At 39.4% G+C, this 27,524-nt stretch overlaps 2 protein-coding genes across 3 annotated transcripts in view; one reads left to right on the forward strand and one right to left on the reverse strand.

Annotated features, from left to right (window-relative positions):
• Window positions 1-442: 442 nt before the first annotated feature.
• Window positions 443-22,419, forward strand: SNRPF (small nuclear ribonucleoprotein polypeptide F). Of its 2 annotated transcripts, none has more exons than XM_082850193.1 (4): window positions 443-565; window positions 2,445-2,570; window positions 8,039-8,103; window positions 22,180-22,419. In XM_082850193.1, the coding sequence occupies exons 1-4, from the start codon at window positions 563-565 to the stop codon at window positions 22,247-22,249; spliced, it is 264 nt and encodes an 87-aa protein (XP_082706319.1). In that variant the 5' UTR covers window positions 443-562; the 3' UTR covers window positions 22,250-22,419. The 2 variants fall into 2 exon arrangements, with proteins under 2 accessions (XP_082706319.1, XP_082706320.1); XM_082850194.1 differs by lacking the exon at window positions 22,180-22,419 and adding an exon at window positions 8,716-8,851.
• The window catches only part of CCDC38 (coiled-coil domain containing 38), a 41,202-nt gene continuing 22,754 nt past the window's right edge, over window positions 9,077-27,524 (reverse strand). The window contains 10 exon segments of the mRNA XM_082850191.1: window positions 9,077-10,025; window positions 12,354-12,447; window positions 14,561-14,766; window positions 15,527-15,597; window positions 15,600-15,696; window positions 15,700-15,708; window positions 19,346-19,481; window positions 20,775-20,926; window positions 22,467-22,536; window positions 25,676-25,733. Of these exon segments, the coding sequence (XP_082706317.1) occupies window positions 9,912-10,025; window positions 12,354-12,447; window positions 14,561-14,766; window positions 15,527-15,597; window positions 15,600-15,696; window positions 15,700-15,708; window positions 19,346-19,481; window positions 20,775-20,926; window positions 22,467-22,536; window positions 25,676-25,733 (1,007 nt within the window). The 3' untranslated portion in view covers window positions 9,077-9,911.

A 27,524-nucleotide genomic window follows, 5' to 3' on the forward strand; every position in this document is an offset into this window, starting at 1 on the left:
AGAACAGAGAGAAGGGGACCGTGTCAGAGGAGACCTCCCAGCACAGATTCTGTGGGAAAGTGAGGAGGAAACCCGAGAGCCCCAAATTCGTTCTCCCAGGTGTACGAGGACAAAGGAAGCCCCCACTAGCCAAGTTGGCAAGACATCACGTCCACTCTACAGGGTACACAGTGCACCCTCAAGGTAGGTGAGCAAACGAGAAACCAGAGCCGCCTCACGGCATTTGCAGCCTCGCAGATATCCTCCCGTTGGCTTGGAGCAGCCGGTTTCCCAGAGGCCCGCGCACTGCCATGGAGGCGCGCACCCACTCGGCGCAGCTGGTTGCCAGGAGACATGCCCAGCCACCTCCTCCAATCAGCACGCACCTCTTTGCGTCCAATCACAGAAGCCAGAAGAGAGGTAGTCGGAGGTGAAAGGTCACGCTGCTATTTGGCGGCCATTTCTCTGGAAGCTACGCGGCTGGGGAGCCTGCTGTGGCTACTCCAGTCACGAGGGTCGGACGACAGCTGGGTCGGCGGCGAGTAGCCTGCAGCATTTGCCCACTACTGCAGCAGTAGTCGCGATGGTAAGGAGAAAGAGAGCGGCCAGCGTCCCGTGAGAGAGAGAGGGCGGGTGACCAGCCTTGCCGGGCCTGGTGGTTGGTTCGCGCGTTTCCCATTCATCCGCGTGAGGCGCGGCGCTCTGGGTGGCCAGCCCCTTTCTCCCTGCTCTGGGTGTCTGAGGCGCGCCCTCCTTCCGAAGCGCTCCCCTCCCCAGGAGTGCCCCTGCCCCCTTCCCCGTCTTCGTTTTGTATCCGAGCCTGAGGTGTCCTTGCTGCCTGGGGCCACAGGGCTGGGGTAAAAATGCAGCGGTTTTTCACGTCCCACTTATCACACTCCACAATCCGCTTTCGTCCCGTGAGGTTGGGGGGCCCTGCAGCCCTTTGGAATACAGAGCCCAGGCTTCGAGCATTCTCCTGTTCGTTTAGCAAAGCTTTACTGAGCGCCTGCCGCCTGCCAGGGCCAGGTAACGTTCTAGGTGCTAGGAATATAGGATAAAAAGTACTGATGCGGACCCTGCTCTAGGTTAACTCAGACATTAATCAAACAACGATAAATACATAATTTCGAATAACGTTAACTGCTAAGAAGGGAGCAAACGGTGCTGTGAGGGGGCGCCGAGGTACGTTAGAAGAGTGGTTACAGGTGGCATCCCTTGGAGGAGGGATTGAACCTGAAATCTAAGAGATGTGGAATGCAGCCCCGTGAAGAGCAGGAGGAAGCGTGTGTACCTCAAGCTCAGGGAACAGGAGCACAGGCTGTGAGGCCGAAGGAACACCTGACTAGCTGGAGGAATTGAGAAAGCCACAGCCGCCTGCAGGGATAGTGGTCGTGAGATGGGGTCGGGCAAGACCTCTTAGGCCGTTTTAGGAGGTCTGGGTTCCACTCCAAGTGCAGTTGGAAGCCATCGAAGCATTTTAAGCAGAGACATGGTATGATAAGAATAATAGTTGCCATGTGGCTAATAAGTTGGAGAAAGATGAGTGAAAACTGGAGACCCATTTGAGATCACTGTGAATGTGCTTATTCTAGAGGGTTTAGTAGCCAAGGTTATTGGTTTTCTTTCTTTGGCCGATGAGTGAGCAGATGAGGAAAGGAAGAAAAGTCTGAATTCACTGGGGGTACTACCGGTTAGCTGAATAAACAAACATTAAGTGATTGCCCATATGTAGGAGGCACTGCAAAGTCAAAGAAGACCCAGTCCTAGCTCCTGGAATTCAGTTGAAGATCGTGGAGCATGATCTGTCCCTGCCTCCTCCTGTAGCCTCATACAAAACTAATTTGTGTGTCCCTGAGATCCCTTGTTCATTCACTCTTCTCTCCTTTTACATAGGTACCCCCACCCCCACCCCACCAGATCAGCCCTTTTCCCTCTGGAAATACCTCTCATCCTTTAAAACAGAGGCATTACTTATTTCAGGCAACTCTTCCTTTTCTTTTAACCTGGATTGTTTGGTACCCTTGTACATAGCATATCTCCTCTTACTACATTGCAAAATAATTGTCTATTTGCATGTGTTTTGGCCCTCCCCCCTCCCACTGTGGGCCTGAGGACAGGGACTGTTATCTGCTTTTTTTTTTTCTTTTTTCTGCCTTTACCTTTGTTTTTTTATGGCCTTGGAACAGTGAGTGATGCATATTAGGTGTTCAGTGTTTCTTAAGTGAACAATGAATACTTCTACAAGTCTTGATGGATTGAAGGTGAAATTGGCTAACTGGGTATTTAAGTTTCTCTGATGCTCTTCAACAAAAGTGAAAATTATGTAATAATGTGAGAGGGAAACAAGAGTTTTGCTTCATTTGGATACTATAAAATATTGGTGATTTGATAGAGAAGAGAGTAGGTAATGGAAGCCAAACTAAGGAAAAATAATCAATTGGGTCCTTTTTTTGTTCTTTGTGCAGAGTTTGCCCCTCAATCCCAAACCTTTCCTCAATGGATTAACAGGAAAGCCAGTAATGGTGAAGCTTAAGTGGGGAATGGAGTACAAAGGCTACCTGGTGTCTGTAGATGGCTATATGAACATGCAGGTAAGCTGAAGAGTTACAAAGATCATTAAATTGTATTTATTTTTCTTCACCTGACTCCTCAAAGGTTTAGTGTGACTTACAAAGTTGTAATTAGTTTAATTGACAAACACAGAGCAAAATTCAGGAATAAAGTCAAGGCCAAGGAGGGTGTTGTAACTGTGATAACTATGTATGAGACATATTAAAGCAAAATTCAAGCACGGATTTGACTCCTAGCGGTTAAAAGTAAGAAGAGCTCAGACATTTGATTCACAATGCCATAAGACAAATACACTAGAGTTCGCAGAAAAAGCAAAACTTTTCCCAGCACTTAGCTCTGAGAGAAACTTTTCCAGTGAAATTCTTAAGTCTTTTGATGAATGCTAAATGTACAACATCAAAGTAATTTGATAAAAGCAATTTTTTTTTTTTTTTTTTTTTTTTTTTGCGGTACGCGGGCCTCTCACTGTTGTGGCCTCTCCTGTTGCAGAGCACAGGCTCCAGATGCGCAGGCTCAGCGGCCATGGCTCACAGGCCCAGCCGCTCCGCGGCATGTGGGATCTTCCCGGACCGGGGCACGAACCCGTGTCCCCTGCATCGGCAGGCGGACTCTCAACCACTGTGCCACCAGGGAAGCCCGATAAAAGCAATTCTTGAGGGAGAAGACAGACTGACCAGAAGAATTGATGAACTGGCTATTTGTCTATTAAACTAGCTTCTGTAAATGTTTCAGCCACGTTTTGTTTTTTGTTTTTAATTGAGGTAAAATATATATAGCACAAAATTTACCACTTTAACCATTTTCAAGTGTGCAACTCAGTGGCATTAACCGCATTCACATGGTTGTGCATCCATCACCATTATCCATTTAAAGAACTTTTTCATCATCCCGAAGGGAAACTCTGTACCCATTAAACAATAACTCCCCATTCCCTTTGCCTCCTGGTAAACACTGTTCTTTTTGTTTATTCTAGGAACCTCATATAAGTGGAATCCTACAATATTTGTCCTTGTGTGTCTGGCTTATTTCATTCAGCATGGTGTTTTCAGGGTTCATCCATGTTGTAGCATGTATCAGAATTTCATTCCTTTTTATGGTTGAAATATTCCATTGTGTGTAGCGGTCCCTCAGTATCCTTGGGGGATTGGTTCCAGGACCTGCCTGGTATACTGAAATTCACAGATGCTTGAGTCCATACTTGGCCTTCCGTATCCGTGGTTCTGCATCAGCTTGTTCATGCGATCTCAAACCTGTGTTGTTCAAGGGTCAACTCTACCTCATTTTAATCGTTCTTCTGTTGGTGAATATTTGAATTGTTTCCACCTTTTGACTGTTGTGAATAGTTCAGTGAACATAGGTGTACAAATATCAGAGTCTCTACTTTCAGTTCTTTTGAGTCTATATTCAGAAGTGGAATTGCTGTATCATACAGTAATTCTTTGTTTAATTTTTTGAGGAAGTGCCAGACTGTTTTCCACAGCAGCTGCATCATTTTACATTCCACCAACAATGTACAAGGGATCCAGTTTCTTAACATCCTCACCAACACTTGTTATTTTCTGTTGTTTTTTTTAATAGTCATCCTAATGAGTGTGAAGTGGTATCTCATTGTTTCGATTTGCATTTACTTAATGATGAGTGATGTTAAGATCTTTTTATGTGTTTATTGGTCATTTACATATCTTTGGAGAAATGCCTGTTCATGTCCTTTGTTCATTTTTAAATTGGGGTGTTTGGTTTTTTTGTTGTTTAATTCAATAGTTTTCAGCCAGGTTTTTGAAGAAAGAGTTTGAGGTTATATTTTCCTGAAGCGCAGGTATTTATGTGACTGATTAATGGCTGATGAGTGAACTTTAAAGGGTACCTAGATAGGTGGTCAAACCAATCATGACTCCCAAGTATTCCAAACTGATAGTGCAGTAGGCAGAGTACTAATAGGAGCACTTGTAGGCCCAAAGCTGACATTTTCCTTAATTTAAGAGTTTACCACCTGAACAGACAATGCTCAGGTCCCCAAAGTTCTTATAGAGCATGGTTTTGGCCTGGAAAATTCCCTAAGCAGGAATCATTTACCAAGGCCATAGAGAAATTTGAAGACTATATCCATTGTGCTGAAAATGTTCCAGACTTAGATAGTGGTGATAATTACATAACTTTATGAATATACTAAAAACCACTGACTTGTATACTTTAAAAGAGAATTTTATAAAGAACTATATCTCATTAAAAGAAAGGGATAAAGAATACCCACCAAATACTTGGTTTTAGAAGTAATATGGCTTCCTAGTGAACCTGCCAGAGTTATGAAATGTATCTCTGAGTAACTAACCGCATTGGTGATGCTTTTGAGTTTGTTCACTCAGTGAATATTTACTGAGAGCCCCTATGTGCCTGGCACTGTGAATACACCACTGAACAAAAACAAAAGTCCCTATCCTCAAGAAGTTTGTGTTTTAGTGATGGGAGATGGTAATATAATGTGATATGGTATCAGGTAATGATAGATGCTATGGAGAAAAAGCAGAAATGGAAGAGGGTGACAAGAGTGTACAGTATTAGATAGGATAGCCAGGGAAAGCCTCTCTGAGGAAGTAAATTTAAACAGAGACCAGAATTGAGTGAGCAACTAAAGAGAGTGTTTGGGGAAGGAGCATCCCAATCTGAGGGAACAGCAAGTTGCAAAGGCTTTGCGGCAGAAACATGCTTTTTCTTTTCAAGGCACAACAAGAAGGTGAGGGCAGAGTGAGTTACAGGAAGTATGATAGAAAGATTGGAATGGTAGTCATGGAAGACCTTTTAAGGGATTGTAAGAATTTTGGATTTTATTTAAAATGTGATAATATACAAACAGCTCATACAACTCAATATCAAAAAACAAAACAGAACCAAACAACCCAATCAAAAAATGGGCAGAAGACCTAAATAGACATTTCTCCAAAGAAGACATACAGATGGCCAAAAGTCACATGAAAAGATGCTCAACATCACTAATTATTAGAAAAATACAAATCAAAACTACAATGAGGTATCACCTCACACTGGTCAGAATGGCCATCATCAAAAAGTCTATAAATAATAAATGCTGGAGAGGGTGTGGAGAAAAGGGAACCCTCCTACACTGTTGGTGGGAATGTAAATTGGTGGAGCCACTATGGAGAACAGTATGGGGGGAGTTCCTTAAAAAACTAAAAAATAGGGCTTCCCTGGTGGCGCAGTGGTTGAGAGTCCGCCTGCTGATGCAGGGGACACGGGTTTGTGCCCCGGTCTGGGAAGATCCCACATGCCGCGGAGCGGCTGGGCCCGTGAGCCATGGCCGCTAAGCCTGCGCGTCCGGAGTCACGGCCGCTGAGCCTGCGCGTCCGGAGCCACGGCCGCTGAGCCTGCGCGTCCGGAGCCACGGCCGCTGAGCCTGCGCGTCCGGAGCCACGGCCGCTGAGCCTGCGCGTCCGGAGCCACGGCCGCTGGGCCTGCGCGTCCAGAGCTTGTGCTCCGCAACGCGAGAGGCCACAACAGTGAGAGGCCCGCGTACCGAAAAAAAAAAAAAAAAAAACTGAAAAATAGAGTGGGCTTCCCTGGTGGTGCAGTGGTTGAGAGTACGCCTGCCGATGCAGGGGACACGGGTTCGTGCCCCGGTCCTGGAAGATCCCACATGCCGCAGAGTGGCTGGGCCCGTGAGCCATGGTCGCTGAGCCTGTGCGTCTGGAGCCTGTGCTCCGCAATGGGAGAGGCCACAACAGTGAGAGGCCTGCGTACCACAAAAACAAACAAACAAACAAAAAATAGAGTTACCATATGACCCAGCAGTCCCACTCCTGGGCATATATCTGGAGAAAACACTAATTCAAAAAGATACATGCACCCCAGTGTTCATAGCAGTACTGTTTATAATAACCAAGACATGGATGGAAGTAACCTAAATGTCCATTGACAGATGAGTGAATAAAGAAGATGTGGTACATATGTATCACACACACACAATGGAATATTACTCAGCCATAAAAAGAATGCAGTAATGCCATTGCAGCAACATGGATGGACCTAAAGATGATCATACTAAGTGAAGGAAGTCAGACAGAAAATGGCAAATATCATATGATATCACTTAAATGTGAAATCTAAAAAATGATACAAATGAACTTATTTATAAAACAGAAACAGACTCGGAGACAGAAAACAAACCTATGGTTACCAAAGGGGAAGGAGTGGGGGAGAGATAAATTAGGAGCTTGGGATTAACAGATACACACTGCTGTGTATAAAATAGATAAACAAGGACCCACTGTATAAAACAGGGAACTATAACTATATTCAATATCTTATAATAACCTATAATGGAAAAGAATCTGAAAAATGGGGTAACTGAATTACTTTGCTGAGCACCTGAAACTAACACAGTATTGTAAATCAGCTATAGTTCAGTTTTTTTAAAGTATGGTAGAAGGCCTTTGGAGCATTATTATAATTTAGAAACCAGTTTAAATGTTGGTGGTGAACATCTGCCGGAAATAATCACTTTAAAAAAAATTAGTTGATGTTAATACATTATTTCTGAGAGCTATTGCATACAAAACTAATTGTTGGCAACAATTTCAGACAAAACCATATCCCCTGAGTATAAGAGGTTATTTTTTGTTCTCTATAGGAGAAGGAATAATATCCAGTAGCATTATTAATTCATTAACATGTTTTAAATGCCTTACCTTATATCCTCTCTAAGACCTATTTTTCTTTCCCTTTGCCCACTTGCCTAGTTAATGAAGGAAACTTCCCTGTTTCCTTTCTATCTTGTTCATTTCTTTTGTGAGTCCCAGTAGCACTGATTGTAATTTTTTTAAATTATGAGTAAAGTTTATTATCTTTATGTAAAAGGAAAGCTAAACATTTTGATGTAAAATTAGAAATAATAGAGTTCTCTAAAGTAACTATAAAGGTCACTCTTAATTAAACCTCCTCTTAAGAACTTATTTTTTTCCTGTTTATTAGCATATAACTTTTAAAAATTCTTATTCAGTTCTTTAGTTTGGTTGTTGACTAATATAAGAGTATTTGGTATTTTAGCCATAGCTTTTGTACCCTTTGGGTTCCTCAATATGATATAATGCTATTACTCTGAGAAAAGTTAACGTCTGTTTCTTTAGACCTGAATTATTCACAGCTTATTCGTAAATTGGAGACTGTCTTCCTTGACATGTTGTTTTAATGTTTAATAGAAAGAAATATTACATTATTGAGATTTAAAAAATTGTGTTGAAATGAGCTTTATTATATATCAGTTCTACATCCATCAATGTTAACTTTACTGAATGTTTATATGAAACCAAAAAGTACTACAGTAGTAATAGAAAACTAATCTTCTAATTATTGTAGGTAAATGTGAGTCATTGGTACCGAAAGTTCTCTGTTAATAAGTTCTCTTCACCAATATTAGGTGTATAATACTATTTTCCTCTTGTGTGATTATACTAATATATTTTCTTTTTATTTAAAGCTTGCAAACACAGAAGAATACATAGATGGAGCATTATCTGGACATCTGGGTGAAGTTTTAATAAGGTAACAAAACATCAGTAGTTTATATAAGGAGTTACTGGTGAGCAGTAAAAATACCTGTTTAAATAAACTATTAGTGCCCCAATCTCAGAATTACTTTTTTTTAATCACTATTAATTTTAACATAACATTCTACAACTTGACTTCAAGATTCTTGAAATTGTTAAACTTGTCAAAGCAGATTTAAATATTTGGGAGTTGTTCATTCTTAAGGTTTTTCTAGTGTTGATATTAAACTTTCTAGCTCTTAACTGTACCTTTTTCAGTGGTTTTAGTTGCAAGAGCTTGGTTTTGAATTTTAGGTGGGTCTGGCTGCTATTAGGGATTCGTATTACACTTATTTTCTAGAACTAGCTTCACATCTCCAAATTCTAGTCATTATTCCCTTTGGAAGATCATAAAGATACCATTTTATAACAACTGCATGGTATAAAAATGAGTGTCATGTGCTCTTTAACAAACCAAAGGTAAAATTTTTTTTAAAAGAGAAAGAAATGATGTATTGTAATTTTAGCATTAATATTTTTGTAATGAAAAAATCTAATAAACGTAGTAATTCAGATCTTATATGGTTTCTTGTTGGAACAACAAAATGGACTGTTTTTCTGTTTACAGGTGTAATAATGTCCTTTATATCAGGGGTGTTGAAGAAGAAGAAGAAGATGGGGAAATGAGAGAATAGCATCTTTCGGGGGGAATTTTTTTTATATATATTTGTAGACAATAAAGATTTGTTTGTTTTTCAACTTGACTGTGAGCTATTCATATTCAGATATTTACATGCAGAGCTCAAATGTTGAAACAGTTGAAAAATTATTCACAGAACTAATGCTTCAAAAGCCACCCAACTTTATTCAAGTTGGTTTTCATGTAAGCCCAATGCTGTATTTTTTTTCTATAAGGGAAATTTATTTATATGCTCTATAAATGTTTATGAAAGTCAATTTTATCCCTTGTAATTGTATATTAACTGAGACCTTTTAAAAGCAACTGTTTCTTTTAGAGTTATTTTTGAGCCACTTTTGACACATACAAAGTTAAATATTTTATTAGAGTTAATATAGACTTTTACTTACTAGTCAATAAATTACATGTTAATTCTATATCAACGTGAGCTAAATGATATGCACATTACAGCTAAAATTGAAAAGTCACCTGAAAATTAAGATGGTTTTGAGTATAGAACACAACAGAAATTGTGAACTGACATGTAGGCTGAAGACATACTGTTTGTTCACTTAAGAGAATTAAGTTTTCTGAACAGAACCCCTTAATGTGAATTAAAAATCAGTCTCATGGTTGGTTATGTCTCATTATGTTCTCATGAGAACGTAATCTAGTAGTTTTCATTTAAGTTTTAAACTCCTCAAATCAGTATTTTAGAGTTGCACATTGTTAAAATGTATACTCCACAGTGATAAAATTGACACTATGAACTTTCCTGTGGACTGGTTGAAAAAAAAAAAGATTATTTAAAGTCTTAGGTTGTCAGAATGCCATTATTGCACTTAAATGGTCATTCACCATACAGTTACATCAGTAAGGTCACTTTGGATGTGTATCCCCACCTGGGACAACAGAAAGTATAAATGTTTAGCTATATGGAATAATGGTTAGGATGTGGATAATAAAGGTCTTCAACAAAAGAAAATAACTCCCATTTCCAATCCTAAGAGCCTTTTAGAGTAAGGACCTGTCTTCCTGAAATTGGTTAGGCCTGTGTGTGGGGCAGAATATTGCCATTACTGAAAAGCAAAAATCTGCAAAATATGCCTAAAGCATTCTGGTTATAAATGTCTTACTGCTCCTATTCAAGTGAAAAAATATTCTTCCTCCAGTGATTTTGTTCTTGTATCCTTGACTAAAAGTAGTTCACGTTTGTTAGCAGATGGAGGTTTTGAGCGGTACATAAGTTGTCTTCCCAGCTGAAACAAAAGAAAAAGTAGTTAATATTTTCATATAACCATTTTCTATTGAAGTGTAACTAAAATACTAATATTAACTTGATTTTTCTGAAGAATAATATAGTTTAAAATAGTAAATAATAATCTCAATTACAAAGGGATTGATAACCTAATGGATGTCCAAATGCAGGCAAAGTTAAGTAACGAATGGAGCACCATGGTATGCAGAAGACAGGGCAGTTAGGTTTTATGGGCAAGTGGGAGGATTTAGATAAAGTCATCAGATAGCTTGTGTTTCAGGTATGCTAAGCTTAGAGAAACTCCATGTTTGAGGCCAACACTTCATTTCTCAGTAACTGCCATAGCTAATTTCTACTCCATTGGTTCAAAGAGACCACTTTCCTCTGCTAAGCAACAGCTGACTGGCATTTAAAAATCCTGTTAGGGCTTCCCTGGTGGCGCAGTGGTTGAGGGTCCGCCTGCCGATGCGGGGAGCGCGGGTTCGTGCCCCGGTCTGGGAGGGTCCCGCGTGCCGCGGAGCGGCTGGGCCCGTGGGCCATGGCCGCTGGGCCTGCGCGTCCGGAGCCTGTGCTCCCCGGCGGGAGAGGCCGCAGCGGTGAGAGGCCCGCGTACCGCAAAAAAAAAAAAAGAAAAAAAAAAATCCTGTTAAACAAAACCTTGAGAAAACCATGTACTATTTTCTTAGGCACGAGAAATCCTGTTGGCTCTTGGTCCCACCAGGAGAGGCTTAGGAATACCCCAGTTCATACCTATTTATTCTCTCTGGAGCATATACTCAAGTATATCATACTAATCTTTCTCTTTGAGTCTTTTCTCCCCCTTCTCCTTATTCATTTATTTATTTTTTGTTTTGCCTTTATATCTGAATTTGTATAAATTAAATGTATAAGAAAACTGTTCTGTTAGACATGAAATTTGATGGGACATTTCCATTGTGCCTCAAAAGGGGCACCAACCCTGTGTGTGACTGTCCCCTGCATTGCAGAATGTTTGACATTCCTGACTCCAGAGAACTAAATAGCACTAGCAGTCCTCCCCTCATTATAACAACAAAAATATCCTTAGACGACTGGAATCCTTGAATTCCTTTCCTAATGTCATATTTTTTCCCTCACTGGTGATGATCTCCTTTGATAACCTTTGTTATTAATTTCTGTCTGGGAAAATAGCCAGTGATGAAATGTCCTAAATGTCCTCTGAAAGAGTAAAATCTTCTTTCAGAGGTCTTCATACATTGTTGACTTATCAACATTCTTTCTCCAATTTTCTTCCAGATTTAGTTTTCATTCTCATTTTTAGTCTGTTAATTCAGTAAGCATTTATTGAGTGTCCACTATGTGCCAGGCATTGGGGATACAAAGGTCATAAAACTCATTCATGGTCTAAAAGGAAAGATGGATATATTAAAAAATAATCACTTTAATTTGGTGAGTTTAGTAAATAATAGTATATACATGTAGCAGGGTGATGAATGGTTAATTCTCTCTTAGAAGAAGAGAAGTTAGAGTTGAACTTCTCAAGAGAAGCAGAGTTGAACTAGATAAGTACAGACCCTTTTAAAGATGAAATGCTTATTTAAATAAAATTAATCATCACTTTTTGACATAGTACATATTAACAGTTAGCATACTTCAGAACTTTAAGTACTTACCTCAAAGGCTGGTTGTGAGGCACAGAAGCATTCCCTATAGGTTAGCTGTGACTATGGTGAGAATCAATGTCCATATTAGCTTTGCAGTTAACTATGAGATTGCCTTCCTGGAACATACTTCAGACTCTAGCTCAGAGGAGGGAGAGTGGCATATAGAAACAAAAGGCTCTTCACACCTAGGGGGAGTCATAGACCACGTGCACTCTGTGACTGCCCAATTCTAAACTTACTGAACAGGTAATCTTGAAATATGAAGAACCTTGGCTTCTGGTCAGATTCTGCTGCTAAATCTGAAGTGACTCTGGGTAAATTATTTTAACTTCAACTATAAGTCTCATTATTTTTACAGTGTGAGGATTAAAAGACCCTTCCAGTAATATGTAATTCACTTACTATTATTTTTTAAATTCTCTAGTTTCATGGCACCTGGAGCTAAAGAAAAAGAGGAGAGGGGAGAGGTTTCTTTTACCAAAAAGTTAGTCTAATGGAGAACTGTAGAACCAGTAATTTGAGTCATTCTAAAAGTAGCAAGGAACCAGAGAGAGATCAATTTAAGCTGTTAGCAATCTTACTGAAGTTTAACCTGGATAAATTAGATGAGTTAGGTATTTTGTTTTTGCACCACAGAAGCCCTCACACATTGATGTAGTGGAACCTATTAATAACAAAACACAAACCTTTTTCTTTGGTTGTGCTCCTGCTCTTTCCAGAGCAGTTTTTAGCCTTTCCTCCTGGTGTTTTTGTTTTTCTTTCACTTTCTCTTCACGCAACCTGTCAAGAGGGGAAGACATTGTTCTAACTATAAATCACAGAAAGTAAAAAAGACCTACATCATTACTGTTTGGTAAAGAATTATGTAAATATTATAAAGTTTCCTTTAAGGTTAAATGAAAAGAATACTTCATCTTCACCCAAATCTATGGGTTTTGAATATTCAGGTGAAATTTCAACAACAAATCCTGTTTGTGTTGAAATGGGAAGAAAATGCATGTCACCATTTTGGAAGAAGTAAAATCTATCCAAATCTTGGTCTAAAACAAGCACCTCAGCAAAGCTTTCTCATCACTCCATTTACAGTTCGGTACTTCGCAGTTAATCCGTATGGCAGCCACTTGAATTAATTTCCAGCTATTTCCCCCTCTTTTTAAACCTTTTTATTGAAGTATAATGTGGAGAAAAGTACACAGATCACAAGTGTATATAGTTCAATGGATAACCACAAAAACATACTTTCCAGTAAATCTTTTTGAATGTTATCCTCAAATTAAGGCCAAGAAATAGTATTTGTCTTTGTTCTCTTCAGAGTTGTTATGAGGATAAAATTAAATGAGCTGACTTATGCAAACTGTCTAGTCCAATGCCTGGTACAGAATAACCACTGGACAAGTGATAGCTTTTGTATGGATGTATATAATTATCAATGTAACATTCACTGAACATTTTTTATGCAAAATTAGGTGTTATGTTAGGTGCCTCCAAACCATGGGAAAAATCCAGTAAAATTCTCCTTTTGATAAGAATGATAAGTAATTGGAATTAGGTTCATGTATCACTACTGGAAATAGTAGTAATTACAAGATGCAAATGCTCTTAGTATAATTAGTCAAAGGTCATCTTCTGGAAGGAGTGATTTTCATTTATGATTTCTTAAAAAAATTGCTTCATATTCAATAAAATCCCATCAGGATCACCTTAATATATTCTGGACTTTGTTTTTATATGGAGGAAACCATATCCCCCCCACCCCAGTAACGTAAGCAGTAACAAAGTATCTAATATTAATGGCTACTCTTTGAGTACTTACTATATGCCAAGCATGCTTTAGCGCTTTACATAGATTATTTAATTTAATCCTCACAACAACCCTGTGAGATAAGTTCCATTATTACTGCCATTTTACAGATAAGGAAACTGAAACTTATGAGAGGTTGTGTGGCCTGCCTAAGGTCACAAAAGTTGTAAATGGCAGAACCTGGATTGAACCCAGGCAGGTCAGCTCTAATGCCCATGCTCATAGCCATAGTTCTAGTATGCCTGCCAACATGTTTTTTTGCTATAACAAGAACATTATTCCACCTATAAGCATTCTCTATATGCTACATTATACTAGGGATCATATTATATTTATAATAATCATTGCCTCAAAGGTAGTATGTACATAAAATCCTTATTTAACTTGGTATGGAAATTTCTAAATCAGTGAATTCTCCGGGAAAGGCCCCAAGCTAGGCAAAGATGTGGGGACATGGGGGCTGGGCAGGGGTGGAGGTGAGGGTGGTGGTATGTGTTCCAGGGATGGCAATCTTCATGAGATTATCTTGAGGAATAAATGAGTTAATGAGTAAATGTGATGTATGTAAGTGTTGGCAGTTAGGAACTGAGGAAAACCCTCATTACATGGCTCTAACTTTCAAACAATTCCTTCATAGGTTGAGTCTCCCTGTAGTTTTCCAATGAAAGGCTCCTAATTCTAGTCTTGGGCCCTTCACCACAAGTATAGTTCTCCTTCTACATTATAGCCCTTTGAAAATTTTCATGTAAGTAGTGAATATTCACTCTGAAAATTCACTTTTTCAGGCTAGAAGGACCCCTTGCCCATCCGAAACTATGTCATTTGCCCCTGATGAACTCTCTCCTTCACAGTGCTCGTTTTACCATTGATAACGAGATGTTTATTTCGTAAGAATATGGATGTTATGTGTCTCCACACTAAATAATAGCTCCATGAGGAGGGCAGGGCTGGGTTTGATTCCACTGTGTCTCTATATTGCGTATAATAGAGACTTGCTGTATAATAGACTTCCTTAATGTGTGTGGAATCCAAGCAAAAACAGCTTCTCATTAAGTCTTTCACTACATTTATATCATAAGACAGTGACTGTACTTTTGCCGTCGTTCTTTCTGTTTCATCCTCTCAATTGCCTCCACGGTTTCTTTGGGAATGGATTCAATGAGATCACTCAGTTCCACCAGGCGAGACTCTACTTTTACCAGCTTTTGAACTGGGTTGAGGCTGCCAACCTCAGCATCTCCAATGCAGACTTTGTATACTTGATTAATTTTTTTACTAAGAGAGTCTATCAGTTTTTCCTGAGGTTGAGAAGAAAAGGAGAGCAGAAAACATAAAATTTCATTACTATTTTCTTGTTCATTCAATAAACGTAAAATTCCCTTTTACTATATTATAATGGAAAAGGCTTTTATGTTCTTCTAAGTATTTCCTTTTTTAAAAGAAAAACTTTAGTACAACATAGAACAGTGAGAAAATGCAGCATTGAATTTATGTTATAATTTATAGTCAGATCATTACTATAGTAACACCTTGGATTATTTTCTTTAAAAATATTTCAGTCTAGGTATAAAAATAACTTAATAGGACAGATTGCCTTTTTGCTTGAATGTTTTCTGTATCATTCTCATTCAAGTAGACACTACATAAACATTTTAAATCCTTTTTTTCCCCACTCTAACGCATTTCCTAGCAGCACAGTGTGTGAGCTCCTTTTTTTGCCCTTACTATTCTAATTTGCTAAAACTATAATCCTGTATGATAGTTATTTGCATACATGCCTTATCTCCCCTCCTAGACTGTAAGCACCTGGAAGGCAGGAGCTATTTCTTATTTTTACACTTATATCTAAAGCAGCACCTTGCACATAACTGTGCACTTAATAAATGTTTGCTGATTAAATGAATGCATTCTCTAAGGAAAAAAAAAGTTACAAGCAAACAGATTCCTAAGCTGGCCTATAAAATCTTTTGAGGAGTTTTTTCATTCTCTCCACTGGGAAGCCATTCTAGTACTCCAGTCTAAGCAGAGGCTTAGGCCAAACCTTGCTGATCCCTGTACCTGGCCACTGTGCCGTTTTAACTGTTGGTAGAGATGCTCGAGCTTGTAGGTAACATGTTTCGGGACCGTAAGGAAACTTTCTGTCTCTCCGGTGTGTACCTGGCATTCGCAGATAAAAGGATCTCAATAAACTGAGCAAAGTAAATCGTTCTCCAGGTAGCATCCTGCCCTCATTCCTGCTTCTGCTCAGGAAGATGAGAATCACCATAAAGCCAAGGACAAATAATCCTCAAGACAGATGTAGCTCCAGGAGCCATGGGAGACCCCTCCTGAAACCACAGACTCATTACAGAGCCACCAACACTTAATTACAAGTCAAGATCTGTTACCAATAGTTTACTTCAAACAGCTTGTCTGTCCCACCTAGTTTAACAAGCTTTCTGATGGTCCTGTTTGCCATAAAGTCCCCCGTTTTTCTTCTAAAGTAACACTTACTGTATTCCCTATTTATATTTAAAATATGCTTCTTCTAGGAAATTTGGAGAAATACAAAATAATGTTAAAGGAAAAAGTAAAAAAAAGCAAAAGTCCTATTTGCCATAAAGCTTTTTTCTTTCCCTTTCTAAATAACATTTATTGTATTCCTATTTATGTTAACACATTCCTTTTAGAAACTTTAGATGTATAGAAAAATATAAAAGGAAAAAAGTATAACTCATCAAGGGACTAAAATATTGTACTTGGATATGGAAAAAATTACTGTAATGTGGGTCATTAAAAATATATATTCTGAGAAAACATCTTTAATATGAGAATGATTAGTAAGTTGATGGAAGTTTTGTGGGGAAACCTCTTGAACACTTAGAAAGAGCTTTAGAGATGGATGGGCAGCGACCTTTCAGCATGTCTTGTTTTCTTTTTAAGTTCTGCCTGTCAAACAGGAGAGGAAAAGACAAGTAGAGATATTTTATTAAGATAACAAGTTAAGAACAGTGTAAGAAGTAGGATTGGGGAATGAGGTTAAAGAAAATACTCATGTATGAAAAAGAGATTGAGGGCCTGGCCCAACAGAGCAGAAGGACAAGGAAAAAGGGAGCTCAAGGCACAGGCCTACAGATGACAGAGAAGTAAAGCATCAGTCCCATCCCTGGAGCTGCCACCAGATGGCGGGCCCAGCCCAGAGCACCTCGGAGGAGGAGCAGCCAAGAGAGGCTGCAAGAAGTGGGAGGAGATGCTGCTTCCTGCTGTGTAGCGGGACAGGATCGGGACAGGACCGTGAAAGGCTCAGAATACTGGATACGAACTCTGGATGCCTTCAGCAGTGAATGGGAAGTGATCTGACCAGAGCAATGATTAGGAGAAATAGTTGTATCAAAACTGGATAGGCGAGGGGGTAGATGTCTGGATGACCTTTAAAGTCCTTTCCAACTCAAGGATTCTGTAATTCTAATCCATGTTATGTTCTGCTGAGTGCTGACTGTAAACAACTTTTGCAATTGAACTTGATTAGCTCCCTGTGCCCAAGAACGATAAAACGAGAGATGAGGACGTTCTGCAAATTGAACAACGGAATAGCTTACATTCCATTTCATGTTCGATAAACAACTGCACAAAACAACATGTATGAATCTCACAAACATAATGTTGAGAGGAAGAAACCAGACAAGCCAGACATATTACATGATTCCATTTATATAAAGTTCAAAAACATGAAAGCTAATCGATGGTGAGAGAAGTAAAGATAGTGGTCATCTTGGGTGTATGGCAGAGACTGGAACGGGGCATGCGGGAGGCTTCTGGGGGTGGTAATGGTGTGTTCACCTTGAGGAAATTCCTTGAGAGATAAACTTAGGATCTGTGCGCTTTTCGGTATTACATTATAGTTGAGTTTAAAATTTTATTTTAAAAGTAAAATACTGAATCAAGGAAAAATGTTTTTAGGGGATTAAGTACAGTTAAGAGTGTGGAAATTTTGAAAGAATAAAATACTCATAGCTCCAAAATACCTATGATAATTTATGAATATTAAAATTAGACACAGCTATGCTTATTCACTCATAAAGGATTATGTTTTGCACATTTCAACATATGAAAAGAATGGGAGTGGGGAAGCTGGAAAATTCTTAGAAAAGAATACTTTCCCCTGCCAATTGTCCTACTCTGCCTCTGCTTCTCTGCCCCAACATTTCACATTTTTGGGAGACACTGTGAATTATTAGCTCCATTTTCCCAGAGTATATAATACACGGATGCCAAAATTACACTTGTGACCCAAATGTCATAGTCTTTAAAAAAGTAATTTTCAGATCAATTCTATCTTCTCCATTTAGGGCTCTGGTTGCTTCAAAGTTTGAGTATTGAAATGCCACTTTTTTTCATAGCCACCCTAAATTTGGATGAAAGGGGCTTGGTGGAGGGCACGGGGAGATACCACTGATATTTACCTGACATTTTTCATGTTACTCAGTTTCAGAATTATTTAAAACAGAATTGAAGGGTGGAAACAACCCAAGTGTCTGTCAACAGATGAATGGATAGACAAACTGTGGTATAAAAATACAGCAGAATATTATTTGGCTGTAAAAAGGAATGAAATTCTGATGCATGCTACAACATGGATGAACCTTGAAAACATGCTAAGTGAAATAAGCCATAAACAGAAGTCCAGATACTGTATGCTTCCATATATATGAGGCAACTTTATAGAGACAGAAAGTAGAACAGAGGTTACCAGAAGCTGGAAGGTGGGGGAATGGGGAATTATTATTTCATGGGTACAGAGTTTCTGTTTGGGATGATGAAAAATTCTGTAAATAGATAATGGTGATGCTTATGCAATATTGCAAATATACTTAATGCCACTGAATTGTACGCTTAAAATGGTTAACTTGTAAATTTTATGTTGTGTATATTTTACCACAATTTAAAAAAAGGTTTAAAAAAACCCCCAGCATTGAAGAACTGAGAGGTGGCTGTCATCACACTTCCTGCTCTGGCAGTGCACAGTCCTATCCCCTCCTACCTCCGGGTGTTATGCCACCCTAGGAAATGTGGGCTGTGAAGGAGCCATAAACAGGTTTGTCTTTTATAACCCTGCCCACCTATGGGCAGGGGAGCATAGTCATCTTCTGATAGAGTCCCCTTAAATCTACCTGTGTTTGAAAATCAAGTTCATAACTATAATTGTGATATTAGTCTCACATATGAGTTTTGAATTTTATTCATTTGAGATTTTTACAAGAAAACCAATGTTAGCTGGAGTTTGTTATGGGTCTTAAAACTAACCTAATCATTCATTCAACAAACATTTATTGAGCACTTACTTTATGAGGACACTAAACTTAGCTGACTAGATAGGGTAAGACAACCCCTACCCTGGGGTTTGCATGGAGCTGGGAGAAACCAGCACGCAAACAGATAAGCACACGTGGATCTATGCAGACCCGAAAGAGGCCACAATCTATTACAAGCTCACTGTTGGGAAGATAATTCCTTTCAGTGCTGATTCAGTGATTCCTCTGTTAATTATTTGCCCCTCAAATTAATACCAAAATGATCACAGGTAGTGAAATACTTCATATGTATGGTAATATGTATACTGACTAAAAGAAATGTATTTATAGGCGGGGAAATCTCAGCATCATACTTTGTAACATTTTAAGAGAACTCCAATGCCAATTTAAATGCTTTCTATCTACTGTGAAATTAGCTATTACATATTGACAAGGTAATTATTTCCAAGCTGCTTTCTGGGCTCCATCATCAACCTGGGACTTGTGGTTTGCTTTAATTCCCCTATTCCAATGCTTAATACACAGGGAATGCAGATTATTAATATCATGAGCCAAAATAAAATTACTACAGGCAAAGAATGATTACCTGAGCATCTGAATTACATTCTCCAAAACTAAATAGCCGGGACCTTAATTCCAGTTCTGCTGCTTTTTCCTCTTCTCTTACACAGTTAACCTTAAGCATTTCCTTGTGTTCCAAAAGAAACTCTATGTTGGTATTTCTATTGCAAAAGAAGAAAGAGACCCTTGTCTGTAATTTGTGGTTTAGTGAAATAAGCCATCAGTCAGGAGCTTCAGCACTCCCTCCAGATCATGTGTCAACATCCTATGTCTAGCAAGCCAAATACAAGTTTATATTTTAAGACATTGACGAAGTACATGCAACTTTTCAGGTTAAAGTGAGAAAAATAAATGCACAGATGCTTTTTAACTTCCATCAGGAAGCATTTTTCTCACCCTACCCCCACTTCTGTGGTTCCCCCGAGTCCCCCAAATAGAAAGCAGCAGAGCTGAGGTATCGGGAGCCCAAGCTGTGTGACCTAGTATGTCAGCGTTCTCAAACCTGGCTGATAATCAGAATATCTGAGGAGCCACTGGGTAAAGTACAGACTCCTGACTACTCACTTAGAGATTCTGATATAGATCTCCTTTTCCTGCCCAACCATACCCACCCCATCCCCTCAAATCATATTGTCAGGGCGGGGGCCCCATACACTGAGGACTGGGAGAGAGGAGACAAGGATTAAAAGGATACAGTAGTCTACTAGGTGATTATGAGATTATGGTTTTAGGTTCTTAACTTATGAACAAGTTAATATGTTCCAAAGTTCAATGTAGTTTGACTTAACTATTTAAAATGATGGCTGTCTTCTGATCCAGAAGACTCTTCCCAAAAAAGGTTCTACACATTTTTAGAATGAGTAGATATAAAGGTCTATTCTCTGCAACTTGAAGCTATTTTCCAAAATTGTAATCATATAAAATTTTAGAGTAGAAAGGAATTTTGTGAGTCATCAAATCCAGCCTCCTTCCCAACAGAAATCCTTTTTTATAGTAGCCCTGATATATCAATATGTACATTATAAAATGATATATTTAAGTCACACACAAAAAAAACTTTTGCTGAGAGTCACAGCCAAGTAAAAGGCATTTATTAGCATTATCCAAAGCATGAATTGATTAGCCAGATGATAGCATAAAACTGTATTGAACAAAAATTAAGGCAGTAGGTGACATTTCAATTCTTTTTAATCTTTTAAATTGTCTTTTATTATTGCTAGCTAGGAAAATATTTTGACAAGTGAAAAGTAGGGACTAAAATTAAACTAAAGCCAGTCTATTCTGTGTAAATATAACTTCTACCTTTTCCACTCTTCAGTGTAAACTATTATTAACAAAAATCCCATCCTAAATCCAGAGAGACCACAAGGAAGGGCCATACATAAATGAGTTGGACTTTATCTCTGGTTAGAAATCGGTTAATAGAATAAGTCTACTTGTTTTTAATGACTTACATTTTATCCTGTATAAGTTTTTCTTTTTTATTTACATCTTTAAGATTTTCATCTACATCTTGGGAGTATTGTACCAAAGTAAGATTCTGCTCTTCCAGCTCTGTGAGGACCTGAAGTAACTCTTCGGGTTCTTTGAAATAAAGTTCTGGCTCCTAATCAATCAATAATGAAGAATATAATTCGCTTAAAAACATGCTACCTGTGTACATGTGACATCTAGGGAAGAAACAGTGGGGTAAAGGAATACCGTTCTGATTATGAGGGAGACATGGGCAGAGATTGACAAAGGAGCCTATTTCCACATGAGAGCTGGCCTTCAGGAAGAGAGCACTTTGGGTGTTGGGGGGAGATCAAGGTTATTAGGGAAGGGGAAAAGGAAGAGGGTGAGGAAAAGAGAAGGAAGAAGGGATGGAGCAGAGGAGGAGGCAAGGGCAGGAAAAAGGGAAAAGGCAGGTCTACAGAAAGGTAAGGGGAGAGGAACAGAAGAACGAGAAAGACAGGAAGCTAAGTGGAGGTCATTTTCTCCCCACATTTTAATGATTTTCTATTTTCCAAAATTTTAAGTATAAGTTTATATTACTTTAAGTAAATTTAATTATTAGCAAGATGACTTGAATATTTGCACACCCACGTTCATCATATTTACTATAGCCAAGAGGTGGAAGTAACCTAAATGTCCATAGACGGATGGATGGGTAAAGAAGATGTGGTATATCCATTCAGCCTTAAAAAAAAAGGAAATCCTGTCATTTGCTACAATATGGATAAACCTGGAAGACATGAGGACATGAGACTAAGCGAAATAAGCCAGTTATGAAAAGACAAATACTGCATGATTCCACTTTTACGAGGTATATAAAGTAATCAAACTCTTAGAAATGTAAAGTAGAACGTGGTTGCTAGAGGGAGTGGGCATAGGGGAGTTGTTCAATTGGTGTATAGTTTCAGTTTTGCAAGGTGAAAAAGTTCTAGAGGTCTGTTACACATCAGTGTGCTTATAGCTAACACTACAGTACCATACACTTAAAAATGGTTAAGATGGTAAATTATGTTTTTTCTACAATTAAGAAAAAAAGACTTGGATAAGGTATGTTATACATAATACATGGATGGTGTTTTCAAGTGTTTTTCATTCGTTTTGAGTTTCTGTGGTTGTATATAGTGTGGGATTAGCTCAAAGTCAGGGTTGTAGCCATACAGGGCTGTTTTGTTGAAGGTCAATTTATCTCACAGTCCAGCTACCCAGCATACCTCAAGCCCCAATAAAATGATAAACAGTCAGAAGGTGGTTATTTTTATAGGAAGACTGTAGATAATGTATATCTCCTAAATTGTTACCTTCTTATAGACCTTTATTTATTTATTTTTAATTTTTTTTTTTTTATCTTTTGGCCACACCGTGTAGCATGCGGGATCTTAGTTCCCCGACCAGGGATGGAACCCATGCCCCCTGCAGTGGAAGCACGGAGTCTTAACCACTGGACCACCAGGGAAGTCCTGACATTTATTTTTCATTAAATGTCTGATGACAAAGATGAACTGTATATAACTGGAGAACAGTATCAAAATCATATTTTCTTCTGGAAAGTTGTGGAATATTTGGAATAGGACATTTTAATTTCAAAAGAAGAAATGAGCATTTATACTTTTCACCAAACACAATTTTTAAATCAAGAAAGATAATCTGGTTACCAGATCATAGTCCATATCATCATCTAAAAAGAATTCCGAACTGTCTTCTGAACTGATACTTTCAGCTCGGCTGTAAAAGAAAAAGAAAATGCCTGATATCTGAGCCACTTTCTGTCAACAGATTTGCTTTCATTTCTAAATTGTCTTTGGAACCTAACGGTAACATAGTTCTTTTCAATAGCCTGTTTAGCCTTTTAGGGAATTGCTGATTGCAGGAATCCATGGATTCCATGAGTATGCAAAAGAAAATCAGATTCAGTCCCAGACAAGGGTGACATATGCAAACAGACCACAAGGAAGGGCCATGCCACATGATACCCATTATTTGAGGTGCATCTATAAAATTTCAAATTTTAAAAAAATTTAGAAAAAACAAACACATGACAATCTACATTGCTACATCTGCTTTGTCCTTTTTAAGGCAGTATTCTTGAGAAACTAAACATGTGCTCTAGTGCTCAAAACAAAACGTGTGTTCCAAGTAACACAATATTTGTCTTTTTAAGAGTAGATTTTACCTTTTAAAATATCTTCTGATCAGGCTGAGGAAATGTTAGTTGGGGGTGGGTGGGTGATGAGGTACATCCTTAAAGAATAATTATATGGCTTGCAAGGTGGCTCTGGAAAAATCCTTTAAGAAGGATAAATTGAAAATGATTGGAATATTAAAAGGGGCAGGGACTAAGGAGAGAGTAAGGCGGCTGTTGGTGTGATCTAGGTAAGTAACACTTTCAAGTAGAGGGTAGTGATGATGGGAAAAGTGAGTAAATGGGTGGGGCTTGGGAGGAGAATCTAGAGATGCATGAAAGAAAGAATTCATGGTAACCAAGAATAGAGCTACTGGGGCCAAAACAGAAGAGACAAAGATGACTCCAATGCTTGTAGTTTGTGAGCCTGGAATAATGGAGGTTGCACTAACAGGGAGGAAAATGGTTAAAGGATGGGAAAAGAACAAGATTAAGATCTGCTTTGTTCATGTTGAGTTTGAGGGGACAAAATAACCTACCTGGAGCTGCCCGTTAGGGAATTGGAAATAAGTTGTAGGAAAACTGAGAAAGGGCCATAGAAGTAAATGAATATTTGGGAAACATCCCCTGAGAAAGCATTTGGTACTGCTGTCCATGCCACTCTTCTTGGACTCAGTGATAGCATTTTCTAATCAATCTCCCACCTCTCTGATACTTTTACCTTTTGGGGTTCCTTTTCTTTGGGTCTCTGGTTCCTCAGCCTTCTTGCCTCTCATTCTAACCATTCTTTTGGGCTGATCTCATCCTCTCTCACAGATTCAACCACTGCTAATATACTAACTCTCACATCTCTCTCTCTTTCTCTTGAGCTCTGGACTTCAATGGCCAGCCTCTAACTGGACACCAGTATCCACTTGGAGGTCCCCTGGGGAGCTCAAACAGACACATCCAAAATCACACTCTTTATCCTCCTGCCAGGCTTGCTCCCCTTACTGTGTTCCCAATATCATTGAATGACAACATCATACACCCGGTTGCCACACTAGAAATTTGGGAGTTGTCTGTGGCCACTCTCTTTTCCTCACACTTCCCCCAAAGTGTAGGGGACGCCTGTCAATACCACTTCCCTGATGTGTCCCACAGCCTTTCCTTCTTCGTTCCCGCTGCCACTGTCTGGTTGAGGCAGTCCATTATCTCTCACCTGATGAACTGTGACAACAGGCTCCTAACTGGCCTGTCCATTTAGGAGTTTCATCCCTGTCCATTTTATTTCTAGTTTCATCCCTGTCCATTTTATTCTTTAAAATACCACCATATCCAATTTTCTAAAATGCAGATCTGATTGGGTCTCTGTCACACACTTGCTAAAACCCTCAGTGGCTCCCCAGGGCACTTGGAACAAAACATAAACTCCTTTGGATGGCACCACTGCTTCCCTGTTCATGATGCAATACCTATTTACCCCTCGAGCCTCGCCCACTTGCACCCTGCGGCCCAGCCATTCTGAACAGAGCCAAACGCCGTCACCCCTGTCCCAGAAGGCCCCTCCCTCTTCCAGAGTGTCCTCACTGACCCCTCCTCCTCACCAGGAGCAGCTTAGATGCCACCTGATCTGGAGGGTGTTCACTGATCCTGCCCTTGCTTTCTGAGTCTCTCACCTCTCATCTGGGCTGAGAGTCCTTCCTTTGCATGCCTGTGGCATCCTGAGCTTATCCTTCCAATGGCCTTATCACATTATAGTGTAACTGACAAATTCCTCCTCTGTCTCCCTCACTAGATGGTAAGCCCCTGGAGGGCAGAGACTGTCTTTTATTTATTGCTGGCCCTGCAGGGCACTCAATAAATATGTGCTGAGTAAATGAAAGAAACTAGGAGAGTGGTGAGCTTTCTGAGAGAATGAATGTGACGTTTGAGTATTACTGTGTGCATCAACATGAAGAATCCTTATGATATTCTGTATTTGATTGTGTCTTGACTCTGTTGATGTCAATATCCTGGTTGTGATATCATATTACAATTTTGTAAGATGTTACTATTGGGGGAAACTGGGTGAACTGTAGTGGGGCCTCTCTGTATTTTTTTCTTACAACTGCGTGTGAATCTACAATTATCTCAAAATGAAAATTTAATTAAAAACACAACAAAACAGTGACTCCTAAATGCCACAGAAGTGCAGTCACCCCAGGGCCCCTGGAATTCAGAGCACAGTATCTGTGTTGGCTTTTGTCATGGATAATACAGTGCTGGCCCAGATCCTTCCTTTGGGGCTGGTGTACCCATCCTAAACATCAATATATTTTCTTAAAAGCTCCCCTGGGGTAGCTAGGGTTGAGAACTACCAATTTATGAAATAATGAGATTAAATGAGTCAATAATCAAATAAGGGAAGAAACAAAAAATGCTTTATAGTCTCATTGCAGCAATTTTGAATGACATGGTAAAATTGCAAACACACAAGTCAGCAGTGGATTCAAACAACTGGGCAGTGAATTCTGAGAGGCAAAGACCCAAGATGCAGGGCGCAGGCAGTTTCTGCAGATAGCAGTTGTAGGCCCTCATCAAAGGATGCAGGGAGGCCTATGAGAGCTTGGTCACCTCAGGAGCACATAGAACCACTACCTCCGGCATCTGTTAACGGTGGGTGTGGATACATGGTACGTATGTTAAAGAAAGGCTAAAAGAAATATTTGCTTAAAAAAAAAATTCACAGTTTTCAAGAGAGTTAATCAATATGTACTGTACTTTGATAAGGATGATTTCTTTTGCTCCTGGGTGGGAGTGGTCGTCTTGCGCGGTTTTGCTGTTCAAAATGTCCAGGCGAAGTCCATGTCATTGGTGATGGTGGAAGTGAAAAAAATAACGTAATTAGAAGTGAGTCCTTGTTATTTGGTACAAGATATTCATTTTTTCTGCACCGATATGCCCATTACTTTTTAAAAATTATTATTAGAATAATAATCGTATAGGAAATAGAGCTCTTTTATTCTACTACTTTTGGTTCCAAGCATAAAATCAAAGGCACTGTTTGGGGTGGGGGGGTGCATTTTGTCAAAAACGTGGCACAACTATTAAAGGTCACAAATCAGGGACATAGATGGTGAAATATAAACCATGGTTCTATTTTTACCTAATCATACATATTTCTAATCAGAGATTTTAAAAGATCAATATATAAAATAAAAATGATGGACTTCAATTATTACATCTTGTGGAGAGACCTACCATAGGCCCATACAAGTCGCCCATGCACTCATTCCCCTGACACCAGTGTCTGGGCCTGACCCTGGTCTGAAACTGAGAAGTGGGCAAAACTGGTCTTGGGTCTCTCCATCCACTGACCCCCAGGTCCCCCCCACAGCCAGGCCACACTTCCTCATGCCTGTGCTCTTGTGACTTCCAGTCACCCTTTCTGCTATTCTGTCTTGAAACCACAGCAGGTCCCACTCTCCCACCCTCTACCTGGGAAGTTCCTACTTATTCTTCAAAATCCAGCTCAAACATCACCTCCTCTTAAAGACTCTTCTGGGACTTCCCTGGTGGCACAGTGGTTAAGAATCCGCCTGCCAATGCAGGGGACAAAGTTTCGATCCCTGGTCTGGGAAGATGCCACACGCCATGGAGCAACTAAGCCCATGCGCCACAACTACTGAGCCCATGCACCACAACTACTGAGCCCGCACGCCACAACTACTGAAGGCCGCATGCCTAGAGCCCGAGCTCCACAACAAGAGAAGCCCCCGCTCACTGCAACTAGAGAAAGCCCGCATGCAGCAATGAAGACCCAACACAGCCAAAAATAAATAAATAAATTTATATATATATATAAAAAGACTGTTCTAAATGCCTCAGGCATAGATCACATTTTTTGCTTTTGCTCCCAGACCCCTCACTATCACTGCTGTATCGTTTGCCCTATTGTATTGTATTGTATAGTATAGGTCCAGGGTGCAGAACTATGTCCTATTGGTCTTTGTGTACTCAGAGTCTTAAAAAGAACCCGATACGTTGTATGCCTCCAATATATACATGGTGAGTGGGGGAAGGAAAGAAAATGGATGAAGAACCAGTGGATTCTACCACCGCCATAAATTACCATCTTAAGCTTTTAAACTGATACTGGAACACATATTACTAAAACGTCTTGTTAAGGGATGTTATTTAAACTGAGTGACTTCTATATTCAAGATTTTAAAGAGAAGAAGACATTGACCCCACTACCTACTTCCTCCACCCCCCTCCCCTACACTCTACTCCAGATCCTCTAACCTTAATTGTGTGACCAGGAGATTTGACAAATGAGAAATGTGTCATGTTTTTAGATAGGAAGGTTGATTTTGTAAAGCTGCCAATTTTTCTGAAATTAATTATGTTTTATGGAATTATAATAAAAATGTTACAAAAAATTGGTCAGGGAGTTGGGTGTTGGGTTAGGTAGAACTTTGCATAATGATTCTGAGGTTCATCTAGAAAGATAAACAAATACTTTTTTTTTTTTTTTTTTTTTTTGCGGTACACGGGCCTCTCACTGTTGTGGCCTCTCCCGTTGCGGAGCACAGGCTCTGGACGCGCAGGTTCAGCGGCCATGGCTCAC

Source organism: Leucopleurus acutus (genome assembly GCF_964270905.1).
Source record: "Leucopleurus acutus genome assembly, chromosome: 11".
NCBI classification, from domain to species: domain Eukaryota; kingdom Metazoa; phylum Chordata; class Mammalia; order Artiodactyla; family Delphinidae; genus Leucopleurus; species Leucopleurus acutus.

Excerpts from the sequence above, each read along its gene's own strand:
- SNRPF (XM_082850193.1), top strand. Across the intron at positions 2,571-8,038 it reads ATGGCTATATGAACATGCAG|CTTGCAAACACAGAAGAATA; the intron begins GTAAGCTGAAGA and ends TTTTATTTAAAG. Across the intron at positions 8,104-22,179 it reads CTGGGTGAAGTTTTAATAAG|CATGCGGGATCTTAGTTCCC; the intron begins GTAACAAAACAT and ends CACACCGTGTAG.